This window comes from Phoca vitulina, unplaced genomic scaffold (assembly GCF_004348235.1).
Source record: "Phoca vitulina isolate PV1807 unplaced genomic scaffold, GSC_HSeal_1.0 scaffold13, whole genome shotgun sequence".
NCBI lineage: Eukaryota > Metazoa > Chordata > Mammalia > Carnivora > Phocidae > Phoca > Phoca vitulina.
The window spans coordinates 33460604-33488326 of NW_022589716.1; the positions used below are offsets into that span (position 1 = coordinate 33460604).

At 38.2% G+C, this 27723-nt stretch overlaps 1 protein-coding gene across 7 annotated transcripts in view; it reads left to right on the forward strand.

The window, feature by feature from the left end:
- The window catches only part of CNTN4 (contactin 4), a 913589-nt gene that overhangs the window by 811716 nt on the left and 74150 nt on the right, over positions 1-27723 (forward strand). For all 7 annotated transcript variants that reach the window (XM_032411803.1, XM_032411802.1, XM_032411800.1 and 4 more), the window contains one exon: positions 24857-24984. In XM_032411803.1, coding sequence (XP_032267694.1) covers positions 24857-24984 — 128 coding nt within the window. The remainder of the gene's footprint in view (positions 1-24856; positions 24985-27723) is intronic.

Below are 27723 nucleotides of genomic sequence, written 5' to 3' on the forward strand. Positions count from 1 at the left end.
GGGCATGAAACACTGCAGCTCTATCTTCAAAGTCCTTTGAAAATCTGTCTCATGATATCTTTAGAAGAAAATATTCCAAAATGAAATGAAGACATTCATTTTCAGCTGAATTTTCTCTACATCTGTCACCTTCTTAGGTGTGAGTTCTGAATTTTAAAATATTTCTCTTTTTGAGCCTGTGGAGATTGTAAAAGGCTACATCCCTAGTGAAAATTGGTTTGAGAAAATTCCCTGAAAAACTTTTGTTGAGGTGTACAGTACTTTGGTTCACATAGAACCAGGAGGATGTAATAGGTAATAATGACTAATGCCCCTTTAAAAGATAGAGCTTCTCTGTCTTCTCTTGTTCACAGATATTTTAAATGTCTGTAGGTACTTTATGAACAATGCCTATGACTTAAATAAATGTATTCCTTTTTGGTAATATACTGTCTCTCTCAAAAATAAACAAAAATAATTGAGGCAGCTTACATTGCAAGCTATATACGATAAGACTTTTAAAATAGAACATTTAGACCATGTAGAAGAAAGGAAATGCATACATTAATAATGACTTAGCTATGTAAATATTAATATTTTGAGCTTCCTAGTGTTCTAAGCCAAAAGAAAGAACAGTGAGCTACTATAAAGTTCATTATCTGAAGAATATTCTGAGAAGAGACAACTTTCTCTTGGTATTAAATTTGTTACTTGAATCCAGTAGCAGATTGATTGAAGTAATGTCCCCAGTGTTTTACATGTGCCTATATCCATGCCCTTTGGCAATGCCTTCCCACTTTGACTCTGGGCTTGGCCATGTGACTTGCTTTGGCCTGTGCAGTGTTAGTAATATTGATGCAAGCAGATGCTTAAAACACACTTGTACATTGGAGCTTTTCTGTCACTGCCATGCAAATAAAATAAGGGAAGCCTGCTGGATGAGGAAGAGACACATGGCCCAGTCACCCCTGTCATCCCAGGCAACATTTAACTGATCTGTAGACTCATGAACAATAAAAGTACTTTTTGTTTTAAGCAGCTAAGCCTGGGGATTATTTGTTATGCAGTGATAGCTAACTGATACAGATCGCCATACTAGGGATACTTAATAATGCAGCGGACAGTGTCTTGCACAGTAGTTTTTCAGCAACTACAGAAATGTCTTCAATAAAACAAATGACAACCCTTGAAAGCATATCTTACATAAAAATAAAAATAAACATACTTTTTATTTGCCTCAGTGGCCACTATTTAAAATGTTATTGAATTCCTGCTGGAGATAACATACTCACCTCTGAACCAAACCACCTTGTCATTCGAAAACAGCCATTCTTTCAGTCATGCACAGCAAACGTATTTAATGGATGGGGAAGCAAAGGCTATTCTTACTCTCTCCAAAGCTGTAAATGAGGCCTGTAGAGGTTGAAATTATCAGATGGTGGTTTAGCCATGGTTCCTGCTCCGAGGGTGAAAACAAAGCCATCTGCACAAAATAACCTTTGGGAAACATTTTATAAAGGTAAATTAGTCTAGAAAGCCTGTCCTAACTTTTTCAATCCAGTTGGTACTTGAAAATTTTGCATTTCTACTTTCAGTGGCACTTCTCATAAAAATCCATTGTCTTTTTCTTCATCAAAGTCTATTTTAGCTGGAAAAAAATGCCAAAAACAATTAATTTGAAAATTTAAGTTATACAAAAGATGTCATTTGAATCCCAAGAATTATTGAACCTCTGAACCTTAAAAATTATTTAGGCCATCCCCCCTCTGATTCTTGAATTCCCTCCAATAAAAGCCTAACTTGTCTAGCTCTCTTCTGCTAAAAATACTGCCAGTAATAGAAACTCATGGCTTTTCATGGAGAATAGTACCCCTTAGAGAATTTTTATTTATTAAAATGTTTATCCATAAGTAGAGTTTTTATCATTTAGTTTTAAGCCAGATCCCTGGTGTGGCGCAGGAGAAATCCAAACTTTCTGTTCTATAACACTCTTCCAAATGTTTGAAGATAGCAGCTCTCCTATCCCCAGGTTCACCCAAGTCCTTTGTTTGCCATGCTAAATGTGTCAGCGTTCTTTGGTTGCAATTAACAGAAATAATTCTAGCTAACTCAAGCAAACAAGAATTTTATTGGAAAGATATGAGGGACTTAGAAAATTCATGGAAGAAGCAGGTTTAAAACTAAATGGGCCCAAGGTAGCTCTCTGGGACTAGGAAATGCAGAAGCTGTTTCTTCATACGAATAGTTTGATCAGGCTGTCACTGCTGACTTAAACTCCACATGTGTTCAGGCTCTTTGTCCTGCTATTCTAGAGGAACATGGTTATAAATATTTTGGCATTGGTCCCAGGGCACAGGGGAAAAAGGAGCCCCTGACTACAGCCCCACCAGATTGAATCCAGTGGGAAAAGATGTCCTTAAAAGAAAACGTGCATGCTAATCAAAGGGGACAGTGGATGCTAGGTAGGCAAAAACCAGCAACAAGAAACACAGATGTTGAGCACCATTCTTTCATTTTCATGTGAAGCGGCGTTAGGTCCCATCTCTCTTCTTCCCACATGTCCTCTAACATCCTGGGCTGCCTTCTTCTTGGACGGTGTTTAGTATGATCAGCATAGAGTGGAGCAGGGCTATCCTCTCCCTCATTCTGGATGCTGTGTATCTATTAATGCAGCCTACAGTTATGTTCACGTTCTTGGCAATCTCATCATTCCATTGACACATGCTGAGCATAAGTCACCTGAAATTTAGTAATTACTTTTCTCACTGTTCCTCTAGTCTGTGCCATGTCTTCTTCCATCATGATCATATCTCTTCCTCTGCCAGGATGCGCTCTCTTGCTTTCTATTACCTCCTACTTTCTCTTGCCTGGTTAACCCTTATGCTTCAGATCTCAGTGCCATCATCACTCAGTTAGACCCCATCCCCCTTATTATAAACTCTTATAATAAATACCATGTACTTCTCCTTTATAGCAGCTGTTATGATGTAATTTTACATTTATGCATATGATTGTTTGTCTTCACATTTTGTAGAAATAAATATCTAGATTTCTTACTAGATGGCCTAGCCAAGCTTCAGCAACCAAACTTATGTCTTATCCAACAAGCCTTCTTTCTGTTCCTGGAGCACACAAATCTATCATATTAGTGTCTGTATTTTATTCTAAGCACATATTGCTCAATTGAATTATCACATTCATATATTTGCTTCATTGTTTATTACCTCCCTCCTTCCACTAAAATTTAAGCTCCTGGAGAGCAGTGACATTATTTGTCTTATTTACTGCTACATACTCAATACCCAGAAGACTTCAGGACCCACAGTGGATACTCAAGAACTATTTGTTGAATTAATGAATGTAAGGGTAGTTACCCATAGTATAAATGATCTTCCCCCAAAGAGTACAAGTTCCATGAGGTCAGAACTTCATCAGCTTGGCTCACCATTGCCTTTCTAGTGCATTGCCTGACATAAGGTAAGTTCTTATTACACATCTGTTTAACAAATGAAAGAATATTATATTTGCACTATTAATGCTTTTGGGCCTTCATAGAGACATTTATATTTATCCCTATTAACTATTATTTATTATTATATTCAGCCTAACATTCCAGATGATGGAGATCATTTAGGAATTTAATCCTGCCATCCAAAATGTGGTTTTTGCCTCATGATAGGACTGACTGATACGTAATATGTCATCTATCCCTCTCAACTTTGTGTCATCTGGAAAGCAACTAGTATGTTACCCCGCCCTCATCCAAGTATCAACAATCTTATTGGAGAAATTTGGCCACTACCAAGACTGGATCTACATAAGAAATTTAGACCGGGAACTAGCAGTTTTCTAGTCCTATCAATTAGTTATGAATGTCTAGTGTGAATAAATCAGACTCATGTTTCCCACCAAATTGACTTAGTAATTGTGTTGACTCTTTCATTCATTGTCTTCTAAGAGTTGGGAGACTCTAGTTGAAATTCCAAGCCTGCTAATAAGTAGCTTAGTTTTTCTCTGATTTTAAGGAGCATGCAAATATTTAGAAATCTTATTAAAATAAAAGACTTTGATTCAGAAGTTCTGGGCTGAAGTCTGATATTCTGTAATTCTTACAAACACCCAGATATTACAGTGCTGCTGATCCATGGGCCAGACTTTGAGTAAGGAAATAGGTAATCTTGGCTAATAATAATAAACACCATCCCTTCCCCTTTGTTCATCAGATTTGTTTCCTAAATTCCACGTATTAGTGAAATTATAAGGGAAGGAAAAAGAAAATAAGATAAAATCAGAGAGGGAGGGAAACCACAAGAGACTCTTAACTCTAGGGAAAAAACTAAGGGTTGCTGGAGGAGAGGTGCATGGGGGGATGGGGTAAATGGGTGATGGGCATTAAGGAGGGCACATGATGTAATGAGCACTGGGTGTTATATGCAACTGATGAATCACTACTACTCCTGAAACTAATGATACACTGTATGTTAACAAACTTGAATTTTAGTAAAATCTAAAATCATGAATCACTACATCAAAAACTAATGATGTACTGTATGGTGACTAACATAATAAAATAAAATAAATAATAAAAAAATTAATTAATTAAAAAATCTAAAATAAAAAAATAAACAACAAACTTATCTAAGTGTAGCACTTGGCAGTCTTCAAAACACTTGTTTGTAAATCAGTTTTTTAAAAATCACTACAGTGACCCAAAGCTTCATTTATAGATAAAGAAACTGAGGTTTAGAAAACTTGTAATTGATCTATAATTCAATAGCTAGTTAATAGCACAACTCAAAATTTAACCATGTTTCTCCAAGAACAGTGATTGTTCCACCTTACCAAGTGCTTCACATCACCTCTTTGGGCTGCATTCATTCATTCATCCAAAATGAATTTATTTATGCTTCTCTATACATCCAGCACTATAATAGGGGGCTGAGGATACAGCAGTGAATGAGGCAAAGGTCTTACTATGGTTTCTAACTTGAAAATTGAATGTCCCCTCCTAACAACAATGTTCTATAATTATATAAAAGTGTTCCATATTTACAAAATGTAATTATAGAATGAAGACATTATCTTAGGCGTCATATTCTACCTACATGGCCTCAAAATTAATAAACTTAAATTTAGCTGATTATCACCTCCATAGAAAACTTCTTCCCACATTCTTTGCAATCATGCATGTCTGAACCTTCATTCGTTCCCCACTCACATCCGTCTAATCAGTACTTAATTCTTCTGAATTTTCTTCCTGTGCTTTTTTTTTTTTGTGGTCATCCTGGCCATAGTTGCCTTAGTTCATGTTCTTTGCATCTCTTGTCTAGTCTAACAGCATCCAATAGCAGTTTCTGTAAGGATAGAAATAATCCGTATATGCTCTGTCCGATATGGTACCCTCTTGCCACATGCAGCTAATGAGCATTTGAAAGGTAGCTAAGGCAAATAAAAAACAAATTTAAATTTCATTATATTTTAATTAATTTGAATTTAAGTAGTCACATATGCCTAGTAGCCATCTCTTGGACAGCATTCATCTGGATGCTTGTGGGAGTTTCCTATTAGGTTTCACTGCCTTCCATCATAGACTCGAATTCATTTCCTCACTCTTTCATCAGTGTGATCTTTCTAAAATGCAAATCCGATGGTATACCTTCCATGCTTTAAGTCCCTTTCCCTAGCATAAAGACTTTTTTTTTAAGATTTTATTTATTTATTTATTTATTTATAAGAGAGAGTGCATGCATGTGAGTGGAGGGAGGGGCAGAGGGAGGGGGAAAGAATCCCAAGCAGACTCCATGCTGAGGATGGGGCCCAAAGTGGGGCTCAGTCTCACAACCCTGAGATCATGACCTGAGCCGAAACCAGGAGTCCGATGCTCAACATAAGTAAGCCACCGAGGTGCCCCTAAAATCTTTGCCTTCTAACAAGACTTACAGGGCTCTTTGTGACCTAGGCCCTTGGTGAATCCTCTAGCACCCTTCTGACTCAGAGTGAATGCCTGACCAGGAGGTATTGCCTTTCTGTATACTCTCCTTTCCAAATATGTACCCAACTCCTACGTATCCTTGAAGAATCAGTGTGTGTCCATGAAAACCTTTCTTGGGGTGCCTGGGTGGCTCAGTCAGTTAAGTGTCTGCCTTCAGCTCAGGTCATGATCCCAGGGTCCTGAAATTGAGCCCCACATGGGGCTCCCTACTCAGCGGGGAGTCTGCTTCTCCCTCTTCCTCTGCTGCTCCCCCTGTTGGTGCTCTCTCTCTCTCAAACAAATAAATAAAATCTTAAAAAAGAGAAGAAAACCTTTCTTGATTCACCCCCACTGAGGATTTCTGCTATGTTTTCAGAATACCCTACAAATACATAGATCCTCTCAGTTAACCACATTATCTAGTCTGTCTGTTTTTTGCTGATGGTGATGGTGGTGGGATTTTCAATTTTAATCAGATTGTGTGTTTCTTGAAGGCCAGGGACTATTCATATTCATCTTCATTGCCTAAGAACCTACCATGATTGGTAAGGACTCATAGGCACTGAATAAAGGGGAGATGGAAAGAAGGAGAGAGTAAAGAAAGAAAGGAGGAATTAAACCAGTTAATATAAACATTTTCTTCTTATTTTTTTTTAAAGATTTTATTTATTTATTTGACAGAGAAAGACACAGCGAGAGAGGGAACACAAGCAGGGGGAGTGGGAGAGGGAGAAGCAGGCTTCCCGCCAAGCCAAGAGCCCGATGTGCGGCTCAATTCCAGGACCCCCGGATCATGACCTGAGCCGAAGGCAGACACTTAATGACTGAGCCACCCAGGCACCCCTAAACATTTTCTTTTTAATCTTGGGTTTTCACTGTTTAGGAATTTCAGTTTTCCAGTTAACTTTATCTACTATTGACAGCTAGTTGGACATGTTTTTTGGATGGCTTTCCTATAAACAACTGATATTTTGTATTTAGTTTCCACTGTACAAAATAAAAGACATTATGTCTTCTCAACATAGCCTGATTGTTTCAATAAGCCAAATTGTTTTTCCTTTTGCTACAATGTCTGAATCTGACTATATGAACTGGTGATACAATTATGGACTTTTTAAAAAAGATTTTATTTATTTATTTGAGAAAGAGAGCACAAGCAGGGGGAGCAGCAGGCAGAGGGAGAGGGAGAAGCAGGCTCCCCGCTGAGCAGAGAGCCCAATGCAGGGCTCGATCCTGGGACCCTGAGATCATGACCTGAGCCAAAGGCAGACACTTAACTGACTGAGCCACCCAGGTGCCCCTACAATCATGACCTTTTAAAACCAGAAAACAGTCCAACTCCATCACGTTTTGGAGAAGGAAACTGTACAACTTGCTAAGGATAAGTCAATAAATGAGTGGTGAATTAAGTCAAAACTTTTATGTATAGGGACTCATTCTGAAATAAGTCAAAGTCTGGGAGGAAAGATATTTTATTTTACAAATACCTACTTCAGAAGAATTTATATAAAAAAACAATGATTTTGATGAGATTGAGCTTAAAACAAAAGTTACAGAGTTGTGCCACCTTCTGTACTTCACGTGTGTAAGTTAAAGTGGGGTGGGTTGTCTGTCTTCGAACCATGACCATTTTCACTTGAATGTTAGGGAAGTCTGCCTTATCTCAAAAGCCCATGCCTTTGGGCTTCTGTTCAGATGGTATCAGCTGGAACAAATAAGCTGAGATTGCATTTGCTGTTTTTCTGCACTAATCTCAAGAACAGTTCCAAAAATGGTTTGTCAGCAGCCGAACTGAGTGCAGAATCTGTAGGCATGTACATATTTCTCCTCACAAGAAAATCACTTTTTAAGTTTCTTGGAAGTTGATTACAATATGCTTTTTTTTTTCCCCGTCCTCGAAAGTAAGATAAGTATCAGAATCTATCATTTTGTACTTTGGAATGTATTCCTAAACAGATAAAGAAGTGCATCAGCACTGAGAAAAATGTGGAAGGACCAAGCTAAATGTATAGAGGATATAATCCCTCGGAAGAACTCTGTCGCATGTAGACAAAGTGAGGTGAAGAACTGAGCAGTTATTCAGGGAATTTGTCTGGTTTGGGTCATGAACTTGACAGTTCAGATGTCCTCTTTCCAAATAATTTGTGCCTGATTTTTCTGAAAAACTGAAATAGCACTAACAACAAAGTTTGAACTCTGTATAATTCTGTTATAAGGCACAAAAGGCTTTCAGTGAGAAGTCACTAAAAGGGAAGCCAAACACTTGTCTGTCTCATCCAGTCAACTATCTTAATACTGGCCACTTCTCAGAACTGCTCCGCAGGAGTTCTGCCACAACCGCCATAGAACGGAAGTGTTTTAGTGCAACCTCTCTGAGTCATTACTGCACCCGGTTTTGAACACAAAGAGGAAGAGAACTCTATTTCAGGAGCTTATAGTCTGGTGAGGAGGTAGATAGGGAGTGGGCAGGAAGAATCAGCATAACTGCCCATATTGACCCCCTCCGTTTGGCATGTCACTCATTTGATGTATCATCGATTGGCATGCAGATACTGTTTTCTCTCTGTACACCCTCTCACCAGTAAGACTGTATTTGTCACAACTTTTCAGGTTGCAGATGATAGAAACCCAACTTAAACTGGCTTACAAGGGATTTTTTTAAACAACTTCGTTGCAGTATAATTTATATACCATAAAATTCACCCAATTTAAGTGTACAGCTCAATGAGTTTTAATAAGTTTACTTAGTTTCTCAACTATAACCGTAATCTGGTTTTAGAGCATTTTCATCACCCTTCAAGGGGAATTTACTGGCTCATGTATCTGAGGATTTCAGAGTTTGGTCCGTGGTCTGTGGGAAATATCACCAAGACTTGATTTCTCTTGGTTTCTTTCTCGGACAAGCTATTCTCTGCTATGAATGACAGGTGACCCCTGGCAGATGATCTACCATTTTAGTAACTAGCAGAAAATGTTTACCTCTTTTCCAGTTTTTTTAGCAAAGGTCTTAAGATGCTAAGCCCCAAATTATCACCTTTTCAGGTGATAATTTACTCTGATTGACCTAGAATAAGTGACATGCATACCCCTTGAACGAATCACTTTAATCAAGATTATGTGATACTCTCATTGGCCACACCTGCATCACATGAATTCCCCAGTATCTAGATGATGGTATCATTACCACCCAAACTATGTGCTCTGAGAGTGGGGGTCCCAAAGGGAAATCAGGGTTATTAGGAATGGGTGCTAGATAGGCAATACAATAGATGTCCACTCCACAGGAGAGCTGATCAGAGCAATGTTGCTTCTTTCCTTTTGATTTCCCTATAGTGGTTATCACAGTGCCTTTTATACAGCAAGTGCTCAGGAAATATCTGTGGCCTGATTATGTTTGTGCTAAAACAGAACAGACGAAAATGAAGTAATCTGTGTTCTCTTATTTCATTGTTTGGGAAGGCTACAAAAATTAGGAAGATGACTAATACACCTAAAAGGTGATAATTTGGGGCTTATTCTGAGAAGCTACATGGGCACCTGATGGTCAGGAAAGGTTGGATGGGTATAGGAACTTAAAAACAGGTTGCAACCAGACTCTTCTCCTGTATATGGTCTTTCATACATATAGAAAATTGGCCTTTTTTAATGCCTTTTTCTCAGAAGAATGACCCGAGTGAATGACCTGGAATTAATTCAGTGGTATAACATAAGCTGGAAGGGAATCTGGTAAGCATGTTGTAATTTATATTCACCAAACATTTTTTTCCAAACTATATAAATCTTTACATATAACATAAAAACAATGAGGAATTCCAGAACCTTTGGAATAAATAATTCAGTAGCAGTGTATACCTTGGAGTATACGGCCTTTAGAAAGAAACAGAATTGAAAATTGCAAAGGAACCAACTTACATTTTAAAAGTAAATTTTAGACTTAATTTCATAAACAGAAAATGGTTCATAGCAAATTTTAGCATCCATCGAAACTATTTTCCAGGGACTTTTAAAGTTTTCTTTCTTGACAAGGAACTTCAAGAATGGCAAGATACTTCTTTCTTGACTGCAATGTGACTATTAAGATGCTGTAAAAACTTGCAAATTAGGTTGTAAATAGCAGCAATGAAAGCATTAACTCTCTTAGCCACATTTCCTAAAGTGCACTTTACATGACGCTAGAGATAGATACTAAAAAATAAACCTGAATGCTTATATGAAAAGTCCAGTTTCCTATTTTCCAAGCACAGTGGTATAATTGTAGCTCTAATTTATGGCATACTTTGTAGGATTGCTGATTAATTATACAGACCTCCTGATGTTTTATATTCTTTTCAACTTTTTCTCTTTCTGCTCTTTGGCCGCTACAAAGAGAATATCCCTAAATCACTTATTACTAAGGTAACTTCATTTTTAAAAAAGTGAATTTGCTATTAGCATCGTTTTCTCATACATCACTGAAACTTGTAAGTGTTCATAATCTCTTTGTTTCTTATTTTTGGACCTAACTCATACACACACACACACACACACACACACACACAAGTTCACTCACCCCCAGGCACGACACTTAAAAGAAAGCTTCTAATAAGTTCCTTGTCTGACTTTAAGAGTCTAACCCAATGCAGACATGCCTAACAATTCTGCATCACTTGGCCTGAGATATTGGACATATTGACAAAGCAACGAAGTGTGCTTTGTTGGGGATAATATTAGCCAGTATAATTCTTTAAGTGATGAGAGATCTCCAATTTGAATAATTCACTACTGTGAAAATAATTGCGGCACATTTAGTTTGTTGCTTGAAATTATCAGTATTTTCAGGATTACTATATTCTTTTCCTCATTCCTTTGAGTTTAACATTTATACAAAAGCTTCTTTTACTAGATTTTCCAAGAAATGTGGTACACTGATTATTAGGACCTTAGGATTTGCCAGAAACTATTTTATATATGTACAAGACAAATATGCTCAGATATTATCCTGTCCTTTTTTTTTTTACTCGAAGTAGGTCATATTCACAGCCCTCTGTTCTCTTCAACCCCCCCCCCCCGCATATCCTTATTAAACTCCCCTTATCACTGGCATATCTAAAGTACTATGTTCTGCCCCTCGACCAAGACACCTTTAATTATAAGAGCTTCCTGCTCCTTTCATAAGCTCTTCACTTTTTCTGTCATCAGCTTCCCCTTGGATTTAGGAAAAGGTCCTTGCAGATTTTGGCTATTAAATAGGAGAGGACACATATATCAATTCCTTAAATGTTCTGTCATCATGAGAATTATTTATTGAAACCCATTACCTGTGTGACTTTATAGTTCTTTTTAGATGGTTTGTCTGAAAAGAAAAAAGACTCTTCCTTGAAAAGAAATAGCTTTCTTTTTCATCTAGGGGGAAAAAAATAGTACAACAACCAGGTCCCTGTCTACATTTTTCACATGACACTTGTTTGCGTATTTGTTGAGAAAAGAGAGGATTGCTACAAGGACTCGGCTTCATCATGAAAATTCTCTCCTGTATAAAATAGACCTGAAGGTAAAAAGCACATACAAATAATCCCCATGAGGGGAAAAAAAAAAAAAACACCCAAGTATTAACTTAAGCACATAGAGTCCTTTTCCCGAGCTTTATGGAAAACAATAAATATAGCTTACACACCTTCATAAATCAAACTTTTGGTGACATCTGTGTTTACTCCAGGACAGTGATTTCTCTTTATAGTTTTGTGATATAGAGGAGCTTTCGGACAACTGTAAACTTTTGAAAACAATGTGTATAGTTTGCATTTGGGGGGGATAATGTTATAATTTGTTTCTGATTCTTAAAGATATCTCTGACTTCCACCCACGCACCAGAAAAGGTTAGAAATCAGGGTCGCTACCCCAAGAGGTATCCACCAGTGTCTCTAAAATTGTCAAGACTAAATGAATTTTCATCCAGTAATCAACATATTTACTGTGTGCCTCTTTATATATAAAAGACTATATGAAATGATAAGGCAAAAGAAAAAAGTATAAGACTTGGGGCCTGATGTCTGGAAATTCTTTGGATATTTGGGGTGATGGGATATTGGCAGTATATGATAAATGACATGAGAGTAGATCTGACAACTTTAAAATGTCATGAATTTGCAGTAATAGGACCTGCCCAACACAGTTTGATGGCTGGCTTAGTCATAATGTTGTAAAGGAACTTTATCTTGGGAACATGGTTGAAATAGGTATGTGTTTCATGAAGTAGAAGACTTGCATCTCTGTAAATACGCAGATGATCTTAGGCAGCACACCGTATACAGACATTAAATGGTAGTGAATCACATAGTTCTTTTTTACTGCTTCTGAGTACATCAAGGGAAAGTCAGTTTGGTCCTAATATGTCTGAACACTTTTGAAACCCTGGTAATATCCCTTTACTAAAGAAAAAGCAAGCTATTGGCTCAATATCCTGGCAGATAACTACACCCAACTAGAATGTATTATGTTAGGTATGTTTTTATCATATTTATTTCTATGGTTGGCATCTATGGCAAGGGATATGGGTTTCTATCTATGGTAGCAATATGATGTTTTCTTTATTTTTTAAAAGATTTTTTAAAAGATTTTATTTATTTGAGAGAGAGAGCACAAGTGAAGGGAGGAGGGCAGAGGGAAAGGGAGAAGCAGGCTCCCCAATGAACAGGGAGCCTGATGTGGGGCTCCATCCCAGGACCCGGAGATCATGACCTGAGCCAAAGACAGATGCTTAACCAACTGAGCCACCCAGGCTGATGGTTCCTTTATTGAGTTACTTCAATTGTAAACTTTGAGCCACTTAAAGAAAATATTGTGACTATTAATTATGATAATGATGAAGAAAATAATAATAAAAATGATCAGTGTGGCCAATATTTATAATGTGCTTACTATTTGCCACCACAGTTATAAATGCTTCACAGGTATTTTCACATGTAACCTTCTCAGAAAAACCTACGAAATAGATGTGTTATTTTAATGACCCTCATTTTAGAGATGGCAAACTGGAGTCCGGAGAGGTTAAGAGACTTTCCCAAGTCACACGTTTAACAAATATTGGGCAAGAATGCAAGCTGTCTAGTACTATATGAGTAGGGCAGAAATTAGGAGTATACCAGGGAGTTTGGGAAAGCTTGTATTAAATGACCACCGAAGTGATCCTGAGTTCTGTTCTTCTGGCAAAGGCAAAAATACTAAGTGCACTTGCTGTTCAAGGCAGGGAGGGTCTTTGAGAATTTTAGCTGGACCCTGACAATAGTGTGCTTCCACTGATGTGCAGGGGGTAGGCGATTCCACTTTGATTTCCTCACTTAGTAATGTTATAAAATTCTGGGATGAGGGGTCGAAGCAAACAAACCATGATCTTGCAATTCCTAAAGGGTTGAGAGTTGGGTACATAATAAAATTACATGTTTTTCTAGCATGGCTAATATTGCTATTTGTGTTGTAGAAACCTCCTCTTCTTACTAAATTACATCATCTATATAGTGGGCCTCCCTTTCTTATTAATAATTAATATTATCTTCCAGGCATTTTAGTTACTTTGGGGTAAATGAACCTTTGATGATTACAATTTCAACTCACATTTTTACACATTCTTTACTTTTGCTTCTGGTTTCAGACATTAGTGTGAACACGTTTCTCAATATTAGAAAAAGCTATTTTGACAAGCTTAATTAGAAAGCAAAAATATATATATATTATACCCAAAGATCTAATGGCAAATTTAAGGAAAATCTCTTAGATGGGATTATAATGTTTTTTGTTTCTTGTTTTCTTTCTTTCTTACACCCTTCAACACCACAGGATGGCATGGTAGAAAGAGTACAGGCTTTGTAGTGAGATCTGAGTTTGAAACTCCATTCTTTACTGACTACATTGACCTTGGACATTTTAATTGACTTTCCTGATTACATTTTTCTCATCTGAAAAATTGGGATAATAATGTTTCTCAGGATTGCTGTGCAGTTTAACTGTGGTAATAAGTGCAAGCATCCAGGAGCACCCAATAGTATATTCTAGGTGCTTGATAAACTTCCTCAGTACCTTGCCATTTCCAACACTTAGAGTATTTACAGCCATTCCTCCCTCTTTCAGTCAGCTTCTGTCCATGTCTGCTTCTTTGTTTCCAGTTATTTCTAAAGACAGCTTCGCTTTGCTATTAAATTATTCTTTTACTAGCTATCCTAGTGTCCTAAGAGATTGCTATATAAAACGTTTTGAGTACCTTGGAGTTTAATAAGATTTTTTTCTCATTATACAAGTAATATTACTTATTATGATGCTTTGATAAAAACACATAGAGGTGTGGAGAGTAAAATATGGTATTGCTTTCCTGTCCCTACCCCATTCATCTTCACAATGCCCTACAGATTTATACTGAAATTAGCTCAGGTCATAAATTTCTGGAAGAAAGGAATCCTAAATCTTGTATTAATGGAGACACCGAGAGATCCTGCATAAATTAAAGGTAGCAACTTAAGAAACAAATTTTAGACAAAAACATGTCCTTTATTTCTTTCTTCCCCAAACATGGTGTTTTGGGTGTTGTTTGCTTACAATGTCAATAAATAAAACCTCAAAGTTGTATCTGTCCAAAAAAACTATTTCCCACATCTATCCATGTGCTGTGTCCCAAAGAGTAATTAAAATTAACTCCAGGATTAACTCTGCAATCTAAATACTCATCTGCACCTGGGAAGATAGTCCCTTCCAGGTTATTTTTACAGAGCTTTTAAAACTGTTGTTCAGAGTAAGTTAGACTTGGATCAAACCAGGTTAAGCAAACACAAGTTTATTTTCTCTTTTGAGCAGTGCTGGAGGCAAGGGCAATAGGCTCTGAACTGCTGGTTGTTCTTCAAGCAGACTGAAATACACAGGTTGTTCAGTGGTTTATTAAACTCAGATCTTACGACAGAAAGCAAATTATCTCTAAGGGAACTTTGTCACCAAGGTGTCTGTTCAATAGCAATGTCTATTGCTGCCACAGAGACTACACAGAAAGATCAATGACAGGTTGGCCTGAAATTGCCCTTGAAGTAAGTGTCTTCCCACTGACCTTCATTTAAATTCGTAATCTGAAACATCGTCTTTTCTCAAGATGGGCAAAAAAGCCATCTTCAGGGGACCTCAATTGATTCTTTATAAACTGCACATTGCCACAAAATAATCTTTCTTTCTATAAATCAGGATAAAGCCCTCTTTCCAATGAGGCTGAGAATTTCCATGTCTCTTTTAAAATTCAGTATGTAAACTCAGGCAAATCCCAGTTAAAAGCTGTATTGGTCAGGGTTCTCTTGAGAAACAGAACCAATAGGATATATTAGAAAATATTTATTATAGGAATTGGCTCACACAACTCTGGAGGCCAAGAAGTCCCATGACCTGCTGTCTGCAAGCTGAAGATCCAGAAAAGCCAGTGGTATGATTTAGAGTGATTCCCAAGGCCTATGAACCAGGGGTGCAGATGAGTCCAAAGGTCCAAGAACCAGGAGCACTGATATCCAAAGCCGGAGAATATGGGTATCCTAGCTCAAACAGAGAAAGCAAATTCACCTTCCTCCTCCTTTTCATTCTCTTCAAGCCCTCAAAGGACCAGATGATACTTGTCTGCATTGGCGAGGGCAGTCTTCTTTAGTCTACCAACTCCAATGCTAAGCTCTTTCAGCAACACCTTTAAGACTCAGAGAAATAATATTTTACCAGCTATTTGATCATATCTTAGCCCAGTCAAGCTGACACATAAAATTAACAATTAAGCGAAAATGCCTTTGAATTTTATTAAAATAGATAGCCTAATTCAAACCAAAACAAGTGGTTTGGGTTTGTTTTGTTTTGTTTTGTTTTCCCTTAAGAGCAAAGTTTTGGTGGTTTTGTTTGTTTTGTCTTGTTTTGTTTTTGTTTTTTGGGGTTCTTTTTTTTTTTGCTATTGTCTACAACACACCAATGCCAGTTCATCTTCCAGGCTTTTCTTAGTTCTCAATGGGAACAAAGCCAGGAATAGCTCTACCAAGTCTAAATGTCTTCACCTCTGTTGGTCACAGGCTAATTCTCCAGTTGATAGGTTGAATATACAAATCTTTATCTCTGTCTCTTCATTGCCACTTCTCTACTCCTTCAAAGTTTTTACTATTTCATGGGTGATGTATTCTAAAACTGTGTTGTATTGCTGCTCCCTGAAGGACAAGTAAAGACACTACGTCTCTCACAAACAGTTCAGCAAAGAAAACCATGTTGCCATTTTGGTAGAGGCCTCCTCTATCTAATTTTGGCCACAATATTAATATCAAAATAAGTATTAATTGGCCACAGTAACAACAACCAAAAAAGGACTGAATGGAAGATCTACTTTAGTCCAACAGATTAGAAAATTGAGTCAATTAAAAAAGAAATTGAAATTGCAGGTTTCTAATTTTTGTTCTAAACTAATTTTTGTTTTCCTGTTGATTTTTTATACTTTAATACATTATCTATTACTATACCAAAACATTCCTTCATACTCTACATTTGATTGTTAATATACCACCTAAAGAGCAATAATTCCCAGTCTTTTGAAATGTAGCTATTTTTGGAACACAGGACCAGGCCCCATGCAGAAGGAAAGGTTATTGATGGGTGAGCATGATCACTGGTGATAGGCCCATGGAATCAGACACACTCCGCTGCATTATGCCCCTTCCCCATCCTCTAAGGACTGAAAAGTAGGCTTTGAAACTGCTAGCTCAACCCAGAACAACAGTCATGGTGGATTTCCTCTCTTGACATCTTACAGGTTAGTGTCCCCCTAAAGTTCATGTCTACCAGGAACCTCAGAATGTGGCCTTATTTGGAAATAAATAAGGCCTTGCAGATGTAATTGAGTTAAGATGAAGTCAAACTAGATTCAAGCGGGTCCTAATCCAGTTCCTGGTGTCCTTGTAAGGAGAGGGAAATTTGGATAAAGACACGTGCACAGAGGGAAGAAGATGTGGAGAGACACATAGGAAGAACACCATGTGATGATAGAGACAAAAATGCAAGAGATGCATCTCTAAACCAAGGAATGCCAAGGACCAATGACTGTTAACCTGCAGCTAGGAGAAAGGCAAAGAAGGATTCTCCCTCTGAGACTCTAAAAGGAACCAATTCTTCTAGCACCTCGATTTCAGACTTCTAGTCTCCAGAACTACTGGATAATATGTTCTTGCTGTTTTAAGCCCCCCAGTTTGTCGCACCTTGCTATGGCAGCCCTAGAAAACTACTATAACGCCCTATTCCCCCTCCTACTCCATTGCTTTGGTCTCTCGGTGAGGTATTTCTGGGATGGGGAGAATCCAAGAAGGAGGAAAATGTGGCCTACAGACTAAAGGCTACCCAAAAGCCCTGTTCCATTTACTCAGCCCCGAGTAATGGTTTAAAGCAATCGAAAATGATCTCAAAAACCCACAGGAATAGGGTAGAGACATTGATGAGCTCTTGAAGCCAGGGTAGGCACTAGACAGTCTACTGGCTGCCTTAAGGAGCTAATACTTCTCCCCTCCAGCTCATTGGTGCCCTACAGGGATGTGTTATGGTACTATCCTGTTGTCCCATTTGTCACAACTAGCCAAGAATGGGTTTTTACATGAAATCTCCCAATTATTTGGATTAAAAGGCAACTCAGTGCAGAATGAAGCATACACATCTGTAGCTAGGCAGCCCTTCCTCTGATTTTATAATCAGGGCTGGGTGGCCCTTGGGGTCAGGGGTCCTGTGACATCTCTACCATGCTGCTAGTTTGCTCAAGTTGAGAAGTAGCAGTACTCATATTAACCATGTCTGAAGTTTTAGAATATATTTTAGCCCTCCAGGAGCATTAAACTCTTTTGTAATGTGTAAGTCTATGCTCCCATGTTCAGGCTTTTAAATGGCAAACATGGGATGCCTGGGTGGCTCAGTAGGTTAAGTGTCTGCCTTTGGCTCAGGTCATGATCCCAGGGTCCTGGGGTTGAGTCCCACATCAGGCTCCCTGCTCAGCAGGGAGTCTGCTTCTCCCTCTGCCTGCCACTCCCCCTGCTTGTGTGCTTTCTCTCTCTCTCTCTGATAAATAAATAAAATCTTTAAAAAATTTTTTTTAAATGGCAGAGATGTTTTCTGGAACTCCTCATGTATAAGAGAAAGGAGAAGCCTGTTATGACCCTTCAAGATTTTTTTAATTATGCATGATTTTAAGTAATTTATGATGTCCCTCATCTAACACTATTAAAGATGATTTAAAAGTTAACAGTTTGAGGGCGCCTGGGTGGCTCAGTTGGTTAAGCGACTGCCTTCGGCTCAGGTCATGATCCTGGAGTCCCGGGATCGAGTCCCGCATCGGGCTCCCTGCTCAGCAGCGAGTCTGCTTCTCCTTCTGACCCCCCCCCCTCATGCTCTCTCTCTATCTCATTCTCTCTCTCAAATAAATAAATAAAATCTTTAAAAAAAAAAAAAGTTAACAGTTTGAAACTTCCATTGTTTCTTTGTTGAAAAGAAATTATTAATCCATAGTACTCCTCTTTGCAGAAGGGAAGAACTAATCTTCTAAGTTGCACTTTCAAGGGTTTTACTTATAAGGAAAGCATTTCCAGACAGGTGAGGATCCACTACTTCTGTCACCAGTAGTTGAGCTTCCATGCAAAACTGCTCACAGAATCATAGGTCACCATTTGGGGATAACCCTTGTCTTTAGGGTGATAGAATATTCTGGACTTGGAAGCTTTTGTCATCTGTTACTGAAGCCCCCAAAAAGGAAAGATCAGCATTTTTAAAGGTCCAGTGTCCCCAGACTGGTTTTGATTAATAGGACTGACAAGGTCAGCTCTTCAATGGCTATAACCCAGAGCCTCATATTAAGAAAGAAAGATTCAATTTATCTCATAATTCCAGATAGGTTCCTATCCTCTGTGGATCTGAAATCTCTAAATGAAGTGGAGGAATGACTGTTCTCTATGCAACGGGCAATTTACTATGTTGTGAATTAGATGACCTTTTTTTTCATGTAGAGAAAATTAAGTCCTATGTCACACCTTTATTTTTACTACTTGCTGCTTTATCATTTTTTACTTTTCTCTGATACTATCAGTGATTTAAAAAGAGCCTACAGGTAGGTCAGGGCTAACCTATTCTAAGCCAGGAACAGATTTACATTTTCAATTCCTTTTATCTAACTTGATCACTATTCATGAGTATTAGAAGGAGCTCAAAGTTCAATATCAAGCTAATAGCTACGGGTCAGTCAGTAGTCTGAAATGGGAAAACTACAATGCAGTGGAAACTTTGAAGTCTCCTCAAGAAACAAATGTGAAAATACAACTATCCTTGGATTGGATTCAGGCACTATTTTCATGGGAAAAAATGAATGTAGAAATATTAATTGAGGGGCGCCTGGGTGGCTCAGTCAGTTAAGCGGCTGCCTTTGGCTCAAGTCATGATCCCAGGGTCCTGGAATCAAGCCCCGCATCGGGCTCCCTGCTCAGCAGAGAGCCTGCTTCTCCCTTTCCCTCTGCCTGCCGCTCTGCCTAATTGCGCTATCTCTGTCAAATAAATAAGTTAAAAAAAATCTTTTAAAAAAAAGAAATATTAATTGAAAACCTTTTTCTAAGTTGGGATAGAATCCAACTGAAAGGAAGCAAATATCTAAATACTAGTGTTGAGTTATGTTTCAAAAGTTTCTTGAGTTAGTGGAAATTAGCACCCCAAGGATAAATGCTAACTTTATACTAATTCCCCACTTATAAAAATCCCATAAATTCAAACCAACAAGTCATTGTAACTTAGCCCTTTATCTATAGAAATAGATAGCCAAAAGTATATGGCACAGCTGTGTATAAAGGAAGATCAGGTCAATTTTTTTCAGACTCAGAAATCCATGGTCATTCCTCTATAATTGAGTTAATCAGTCTTTTGGCAACAAGTTCTGTAGAGGTAGCCATCAAAGAATGATCTGGAGGGGCACCTGGGTGGCTCAGGAGGGCTCTCTGCTTGGCGGGAAGACTGCTTCTCCCTCTCCCACTCTCCCTGCTTCTCCCTCTCCCACTCTTCCCTCTCTCACTGTCTCGCTGTCAAAAAAATAAATAAGAAATCTTAAAAAAAGAAAAAAAAGAATGATCTGGAGAACTCATCTCTCCTCTCCACTTTCACTACCACTATCTTCTGAACAAGTTCAGTAATTTCCCTAAGATATTGGGCTCTTCCAATTACAAGGGATTAAAAACAAATTTCTAATGTCTTAAATTATTGCCTTATATAACTGGGACATCCAAAGGAAGCTGTTGGCTTAGCCATGGACAGAAACAGGATCTCAAAGAGATCTTAAGTTCTCTCCTCTCTCTCTGTCTCCTGGGCTCTGCTTGTCTTTGGTTGGTTTCTTTAAGGCATGCTTTCTATGGCAGGTAAGATGACTGCTAATAGTTCTAGATTTCCATCTCCAAATGTAATAATAAATAGAAAGAGATTGTTTCCTCAAATAGCTCCTGGTTTTGATAGCATGCCTATCCCTAAACCAATCACTTCAGACAGGGGAGTAGGATCTCCTGATTGGCCAGGCCTTGGTCCTTGCCTTTCTTTAGTCTAGGAATAGCATGGTAAACAGATTCCCCACTGGCAAAAGTAATGCCCTTTCTAGTATGCATTTATAGAAATGTATGCATTATGGTATATAACACACTGACATCATTTCTAGGTATGTAATTATCTAAGGTCCTCCTGGTTTATATAGGCTTAGTGTACAAGTTTAGTAGATATTTATGAATAAATGAGTCCAACTTTTCATCCCCCTTCTATAACTACTTGATGTTACCCATATGCTTCATTAAGCATAATAATGTGTTATAGGATTTCAGAAGGGCAGAACTACTTGGTAGTAGTCTTAACCTTAACAGAGTCTTTTATTAATATATGAAATAATATATTTAGGAGGGTACAGAACTTTAGTTAATAGAATATTTGGCTAATGCACTTATATCGTGCATTTCATGTGCCAGGCACTGATCTCAGCCGTGCACATCTTTACAACACCTTGTGAGATATAGTTACTTTTATTATTCCATTATCTCAAATAAGGAAATTTACATACAGAGATTTTAGTCACACAGCTCATAAGCGGCATGAGTCTGATTTGTGCCTCGATAGTATAGTTCTAGAGTTTATGGTTTGTTTTTTTTTAAGATTCATTTATTTATTTTAGAGAGAGAGCACGCAAGCAGGGAGAGGGGCAGACAGAGAGGGAGAGTCTTAAGCAGACTTCATGCCCAGGGCGGAACCCAACATGGGACTTGATTTCACGACCCTGAGATCATGACCTGAGCTGAAACCAAGAGTTGGACACCCAACCAACTGAGCCACCCAGGCACCCCCAGAGTTTATGTTCTTAATCAGTACGTTATATTGCTTGGATAAGAAATTGGTTGAATTTCACTGAGGGTTGCTGGAGTGGGGGGTGGGGTGGGAGGGATGGGGTGACTGGGTGATGGACACTGGGGAGGGTATGTGTTCTGGTAAGCGCTGTGAATTGTGCAAGACTGTTGAATCTCAGATCTGTACCTCTGAAACAAATAATGCAATATATGTTAAGAAAGAAAAAAAGAAGAAGAAGAATGTAGCAGGAGGGGAAGAATGAAGGGGGGGAAATCGGAGGGGGAGAAGAACCATGAGAGACGATGGACTCTGAAAAACAAACTGAGGGTTCTAGAGGGGAGGGGGTTGGGAGGATGGGTTAGCCTGGTGATGGGTATTGAGGAGGGCATGTTCTGCATGGAACACTGGGTGTTATGCACAAACAATGAATCATGGAACACTATATCTAAAACTAATGATGTAATGTATGGGGATTAACATAACAATAAAAAAATTTAAATAAAAAAAAGGAGCTCAATAAAATGTAAAAAAAAAAAAAAAAGAAATTGGTTGAATTTCACAAAACTCCATATTATACCCACATTTGGATTATACCTAGGAAAAATAAACAATTAGGGCAATATAATGTAATTTAATGACAGCTCTAAAATTGACCCCTTCTACAGAGTATCTCCCTCGCTCACCTTTTCCAATGTCTGGAATTTAAGCCTTGGAGGCCTAGCTCTTATCTCTTTGTTAAAAAAAAAAAAATGGGAAGATTAAAACACTTAACCAATGTCAGGCACTGAAATCTTAAAAATCAGTAGTACAGCAGTTTGTAAAATTACCTTGTCATTTCACAAAGCTTAAAGGAAATTGGATAAGGAAGCTTTGAGGGTAAGGGGCAAAGAGAGCCTTGAGAGAGATTGTGTAGAGCTAGCTGGATCCCACAGCTGGATAGCAACAATATGTTGGGCACCTTTTGTGCAATGCATATACCATCATTAAGGATACAGGGGTGGGAATGACAGTGGGAAATGAGAAAAACATTTATACAGCACTTTACAATTAAGAGAACCTTTCACATATCTTACTTCATGGTAGAAGATAATCATCACAGTAACCAGTGAGATTAAAAGAATAAAAACTGATGTAGACCGGTAGCTCTCTGCTGGGGATGATTTTGTCCCTGGGGAACATTTGGCCATATTTGGAGATATTTTTGATTGTCACAACTTGGGAAGAGAGGCAGAGCGAATGGAGTCCAGTGCATAGGGGACAGAGATGCTGCTAAGTACCCTCACAGGACAAAGAATTATATGGTCCGAAAAGTCAGTAGTGCCGAGGCTGAGAAGCCCTGCCTTAGGGCATAAGTAATGAGGCCAGGTCATACACTTAGCAAGTATCAGAGTCAAGGCTAATACCGGGTCATCTGATGACAAACCCTTTACTTGTTTCCTTATTCATATCCTGTTGGCATTAAACAATATGATACAGGCAATGGCTTTAGGTTTTGGAAATTACAATACCACTTTAAATGGTACAAACTATTAATAGGCCTTTGTGCTTTGAAAGAATCAGCTCACCTCTCAGTGTTTAATATGCCCCAAACCTATGTTATCTCATGGAAAATGACTCCATATACAAAATACAAATGTCACCTTCCTTACTGAGTTCTCATGTGAAGACTCATGTCACAGTGAAGCTGTGACCAGCCTAGACCCCTTGTTTCAAATATTTGTCAAAGACTCTGTTAAGGACATCACTAGTGCTCAGTGGTTTAACCACTCTGAATTCCTGAAACATATTATTGATTTTTCTCTTAGGATATTTATTTATTTACTTACTCACTCAGTCACTTAGCAGATACGTACAAGGCATCTACTGCATGTCATCCTAGGTACTAGTTCCTGGAGACTAAGTCATAAGATGAACATGGTCTATGCCCTCAGAAAAACTCACATGCCAGGTGGGGAGTAAGATAGCTAACAAGTAAGCAAAACTTTTAGGTTGTGTTTGATGGGGAAAAAAATAGAGTGGCTGCAAGAAAAGAGAATAACAAAATAAAACATCCACTTCAGAAATACGAGTCATAAGAAAAGCGCCACCTCTAAGGTGAGGTCCTGAGAGGGTGAGAAGATGGTAGCTACGTCCTGATGGCAGGGCAGGCGGAATGGCAGATAGAAAGGCCCTGAGGTGGGAAAGGGTCCCAAACACTGTAGGGACTTGCAGAAGGCCAGTGTAACTATAGTTCATTGAAAGGTAAAAAGATGAGCATGAAATCAAGTAGGCAAGAGAAAGGCGAAGGCCAGATCCATCAGGCCTTGTAGGTTCTAGAACAGAATTTATTGAGGGCAGTGGGGTGCAAAGAAGGATCTTTAAGCCTGAGCAGTGATGTAATCTGATCTATATTTTAAAAGATCATCTCACCCGCTGACCAAAGAATGTATTTGAGGCACAAGAGTAAAAATAGGCAGATCATTTAAGAGGCCAGTGATAGGCCAGGTGAGAGGGGGAGAGCAGAAGAGAGAGAAAGAAGTGGGTAAATTTGAAGGATAGAGTAGAGGTTCGGCAGACAGTAATCTTAAATGAGCCATCTGTGTCCATTTTTTTATTTCTCTCACTGGTGTCCAAGCCAGGCTGCTTGTCCTACTCATCTCTGCACCTTCCTCTTCTGCTATAGTCATGTTGAAATCGGCGTTCTCTAGAATCCCCCCTGTTGCAGTTTTGTGTCTGTCAGTACAAGTGTCTCCTTCCCAGGTAATAGATATTTGTCCCTCATTGTGGGCCCTGAGATATGCCAGCCACATTTGCTGTTCTGCCAAAGTCATACCATGCTGTGGGATATTTTTTTTTTAATTCACTTCTTGCATCTCATTAAAAATGTATTGTCTGACGTATGTCAGAAATAAACATACTTAATAACTCATTTCATTTAAGCCACCCATCTAGAAGAAAGCATTTTCTTTTTTTTTTTTTAAGATTTTTATTTATTTATTTGACAGAGAGAGAGAGAGGGAGAAAGAGAGAGAGCACAGGCAGAGGGAGAAGCAGGCTCCCCACTGAGCAGGGAGCTGGATGTGGGGCTCAACCCCGGGAGCCTGGGATCATGACCTGAGCTGAAGGCGAATGCTTAACTGACTGAGCCACCCAGGTGCCCCAAAGAAAACATTTTCAATGAAAATGTGTCAATGGACAATCAAGAGATTTTTTTTTTCCTTATACCTCAGCAGTTTTAAGACTAATGGTGACCAACAATGAGCCTTCCCTATGAATAATGTGGTTAGAGCCACCAAAGACAGAGAATGGTTACAACCTGTCTAGTGTTTCCAGTATTTATGCCAACGGAATGTTGAGACCATTTTGGCGAGAAAAGTGTTAAAAGTCCTAAATAAGTCATATGTCCTAATTATATTTATGTGTATATAGACAAATACCCTGAATAAAGATGAGACTGTCAAGTGATACAGCCATGATTTATAGTTTGAAAGATGACAGAATGACAGACATCATTTTCAATTAGTCACATGATCTAAACTTACCGTTTTGGTTTATTTGTTTTAATTTCAGAATTACCATTTCTGAAGATGGAAGCCTCAAAATTGTCAACGTGACAAAGTCAGATGCTGGAAGTTATACCTGTGTAGCCACTAACCATTTTGGAACTGCTAGCAGTACTGGAAACTTGATAGTAAAAGGTAATGACTAACCCAGAGAACATATACATTGATACACATGTCCTCATTTCTAATAAAGCAATCTATAGAAGTGGCATCATTCATATTAATATGTACAGATATCACTGTGTTGCTAAATTAATACATCATGCCAAACATGATATGATTAACAATTCTTAGAGAACTGTTGGTAATGAATATGATTGAAAGGCTATCTTATTTCAGAATCATCCAATACAATTTTGAGAATTACAGCCATTGTATCTATTATACTATTGTAACTAATGTTATCTTCAGTCCTTTAATTAAATTTCTTTCAAGTCTCTGTAGATTTGAAATTCATGTCTAGGAACACTGTGCTAACAAATTAAAAACCCATGACTCGAATACTATTTTTAGCAAACATTGTTTGAACAATGACATTGGCTATTTTTAAAAGAGCTGCCCTGGTTATTCAGAGATATGGATATGGATTAGTACACCAATAAAGGGATTTGATCACCTCTGTGCCTTGCTTTAGTCACCCTGCCAACCCTCTCAGTTTTAAGGAAATAAAATTTTCCACATACTTTAGTCTGGGTGCTTTATAGTATATGACAGAAATTCCTTTATTGCTCTTAGCACAGCACATGATGTGAGTCTGTTCTAACACCAGGTTGATGGGATGGGCTGAAAGCACTAAATTGCAAAGGATGAGATTTTAATTTACATTTTATTTGCATTTCTATTACTTTCTGTCTTGTCGAGTCATAGAATTTTTGAGTTGAAGGGATCTTGGCAATGGATGATCTGACTGAGGAAGATAAGACTCAGGTTGGTGACTTTCTCAAGGTCACCAGTAGTGGAAGACGGATGTTAACCCAGGAATCCTGATTGTTCATTCTGCTTGGTTCTGTTTACTGCACCAGGAAATCTTGTTAATTCAGCTTTTTTTTTCTATAATAGATTTTTATAAAATAGATATTTTTCTATAACCGATATAGATGGGTCACACTGTATTATTTCCTTCTTGCCCATTTATTTGTAGCTCCCTCTGTGAAGTAAGATAGCCTAAGAAAAATAAAAATATCTATCTATTTTATCTATCCCAATTTTATTTTAAAGAAGAAAGCCAAAAATTACCTAATTGCATATTTTGGGGTCATTGGAAGGTGGAAAAATACTACCATTTGGGTAAGCCTTTTTATTATAAACATCTATGCATATAAAAAAAAAGCTGGAAGGCCAAGAGTTAGAAGTAAATCTGTATTTAGATTAACTCCACTATTTCAGTCTGTTAATGAATCACTCAGAGCAGTAGCATGGGCATAGGACTATGTGTTCACTCTATTTCACAGGGCAGAGGGAAAAAGAGGTTAGATAATATTTGTAAATCAAAATTCCAGCTAGAGGTCTTTGCTAATGTATGGCTTTCTCAGCTGCAAAAGGAAACAGTGATCAGCTAGGACCAGGAGGAATCCCAAGGTTTCAGAGCTGGTTAATGGCAGAGCTGATACCTAATTATAGATTATTTGCTAGTTATGGAGATATAAGAGAATACTAGGCAGCAGTCTTAACTAGTGATTAAGAGACTGAGCTTGAGGCAGAAAGATCTGGCTTTGAATCTCATTTCTATCACTTACTAGCTCTGTGACCTTGGACTACACAGTTAACCTGTGCGGGGATAATAGTATGCCAACTGCTTAGGGTTGTTTTGATGACTGCGATAATCCACCTTAAGTGCTTAACATAGTGCCTTTTGTTGTTGCTTGCATTTTAATAAATGGCTAAAGGTACATTCTAAATCTTATTGAAATGAACATTTATGAAGTTGCCATCACCAACCTATTAGAGCAATTAGCAAAAAGGAGTGAGCCTGCCACAAAAAAAAAAAAAATGCCCGAGAGTGTGAAAGATTATAAACACCTAAGCCTAAAAACCATTTTTTGCTCTTCTGTATTGCTGACAGTGAGGTATTTTTGCATGTAGTTACAAGTTATATTCTGTGTTTGATCAGCATCCTTCTCATAAGTCTTGATTTCCTTAGCTCTCAAGATAGTGGGCAGAGGGCCTCCTGGATGGCTGAGTCAGTTAAGCAGCTGACTGTTGATTTCAGCTCAGGTCATGATCTCAGGGATGTGGGATCAAGCCCCACATAGGGCTCTGCGCTGAGCTTAGTGCTCTGTGCTGAGCTGAGCATGGAGCCTGCTTGGGATTCTCTTTCTCCTCTCCCTCCGCCCCTCCCCCCATTCCTGTGTGCACTCTAAATAAATAAATAAATAAATAAATTCTTTGAAAAGATAGTGGACAGAAAGGAATGTCCTCTAATTCCCATCAGAGTTCATATCCCAGCAATATGAGCAGTCCCGGGACCAACTATCCAGATGATTCTCTGCTGCTTGTCTTGTACTGAATGATGGCATAAAACTTGCTGTACACCAATAATGAAATATGCCATGGTCACCCCATGTTTTAGGTGGATATAAAAGTCACTGAGGTAGCAACTTCTACCTATTTTAAGAGATTAAATACTTTATTTCTAGATTTCTAGTAAAATGTAAATGTTGATTATCCAAGTATAGTATAAGAGGTAGTTTTACTGTTGTTTTACTATCTTTTTTTTAATTTTAGTAATTTATTTGCTTCTTACAATGTGTATTAGAACAAGTCTACTTTTCCATTCATGGCAATGATTTAAAAAATCTCCTTTTAAAATATATTTAAGTATGGGGTGCCTGGGTGGCTCAGTCGTTAAGCGTCTGCCTTCGGCTCAGGTCATGA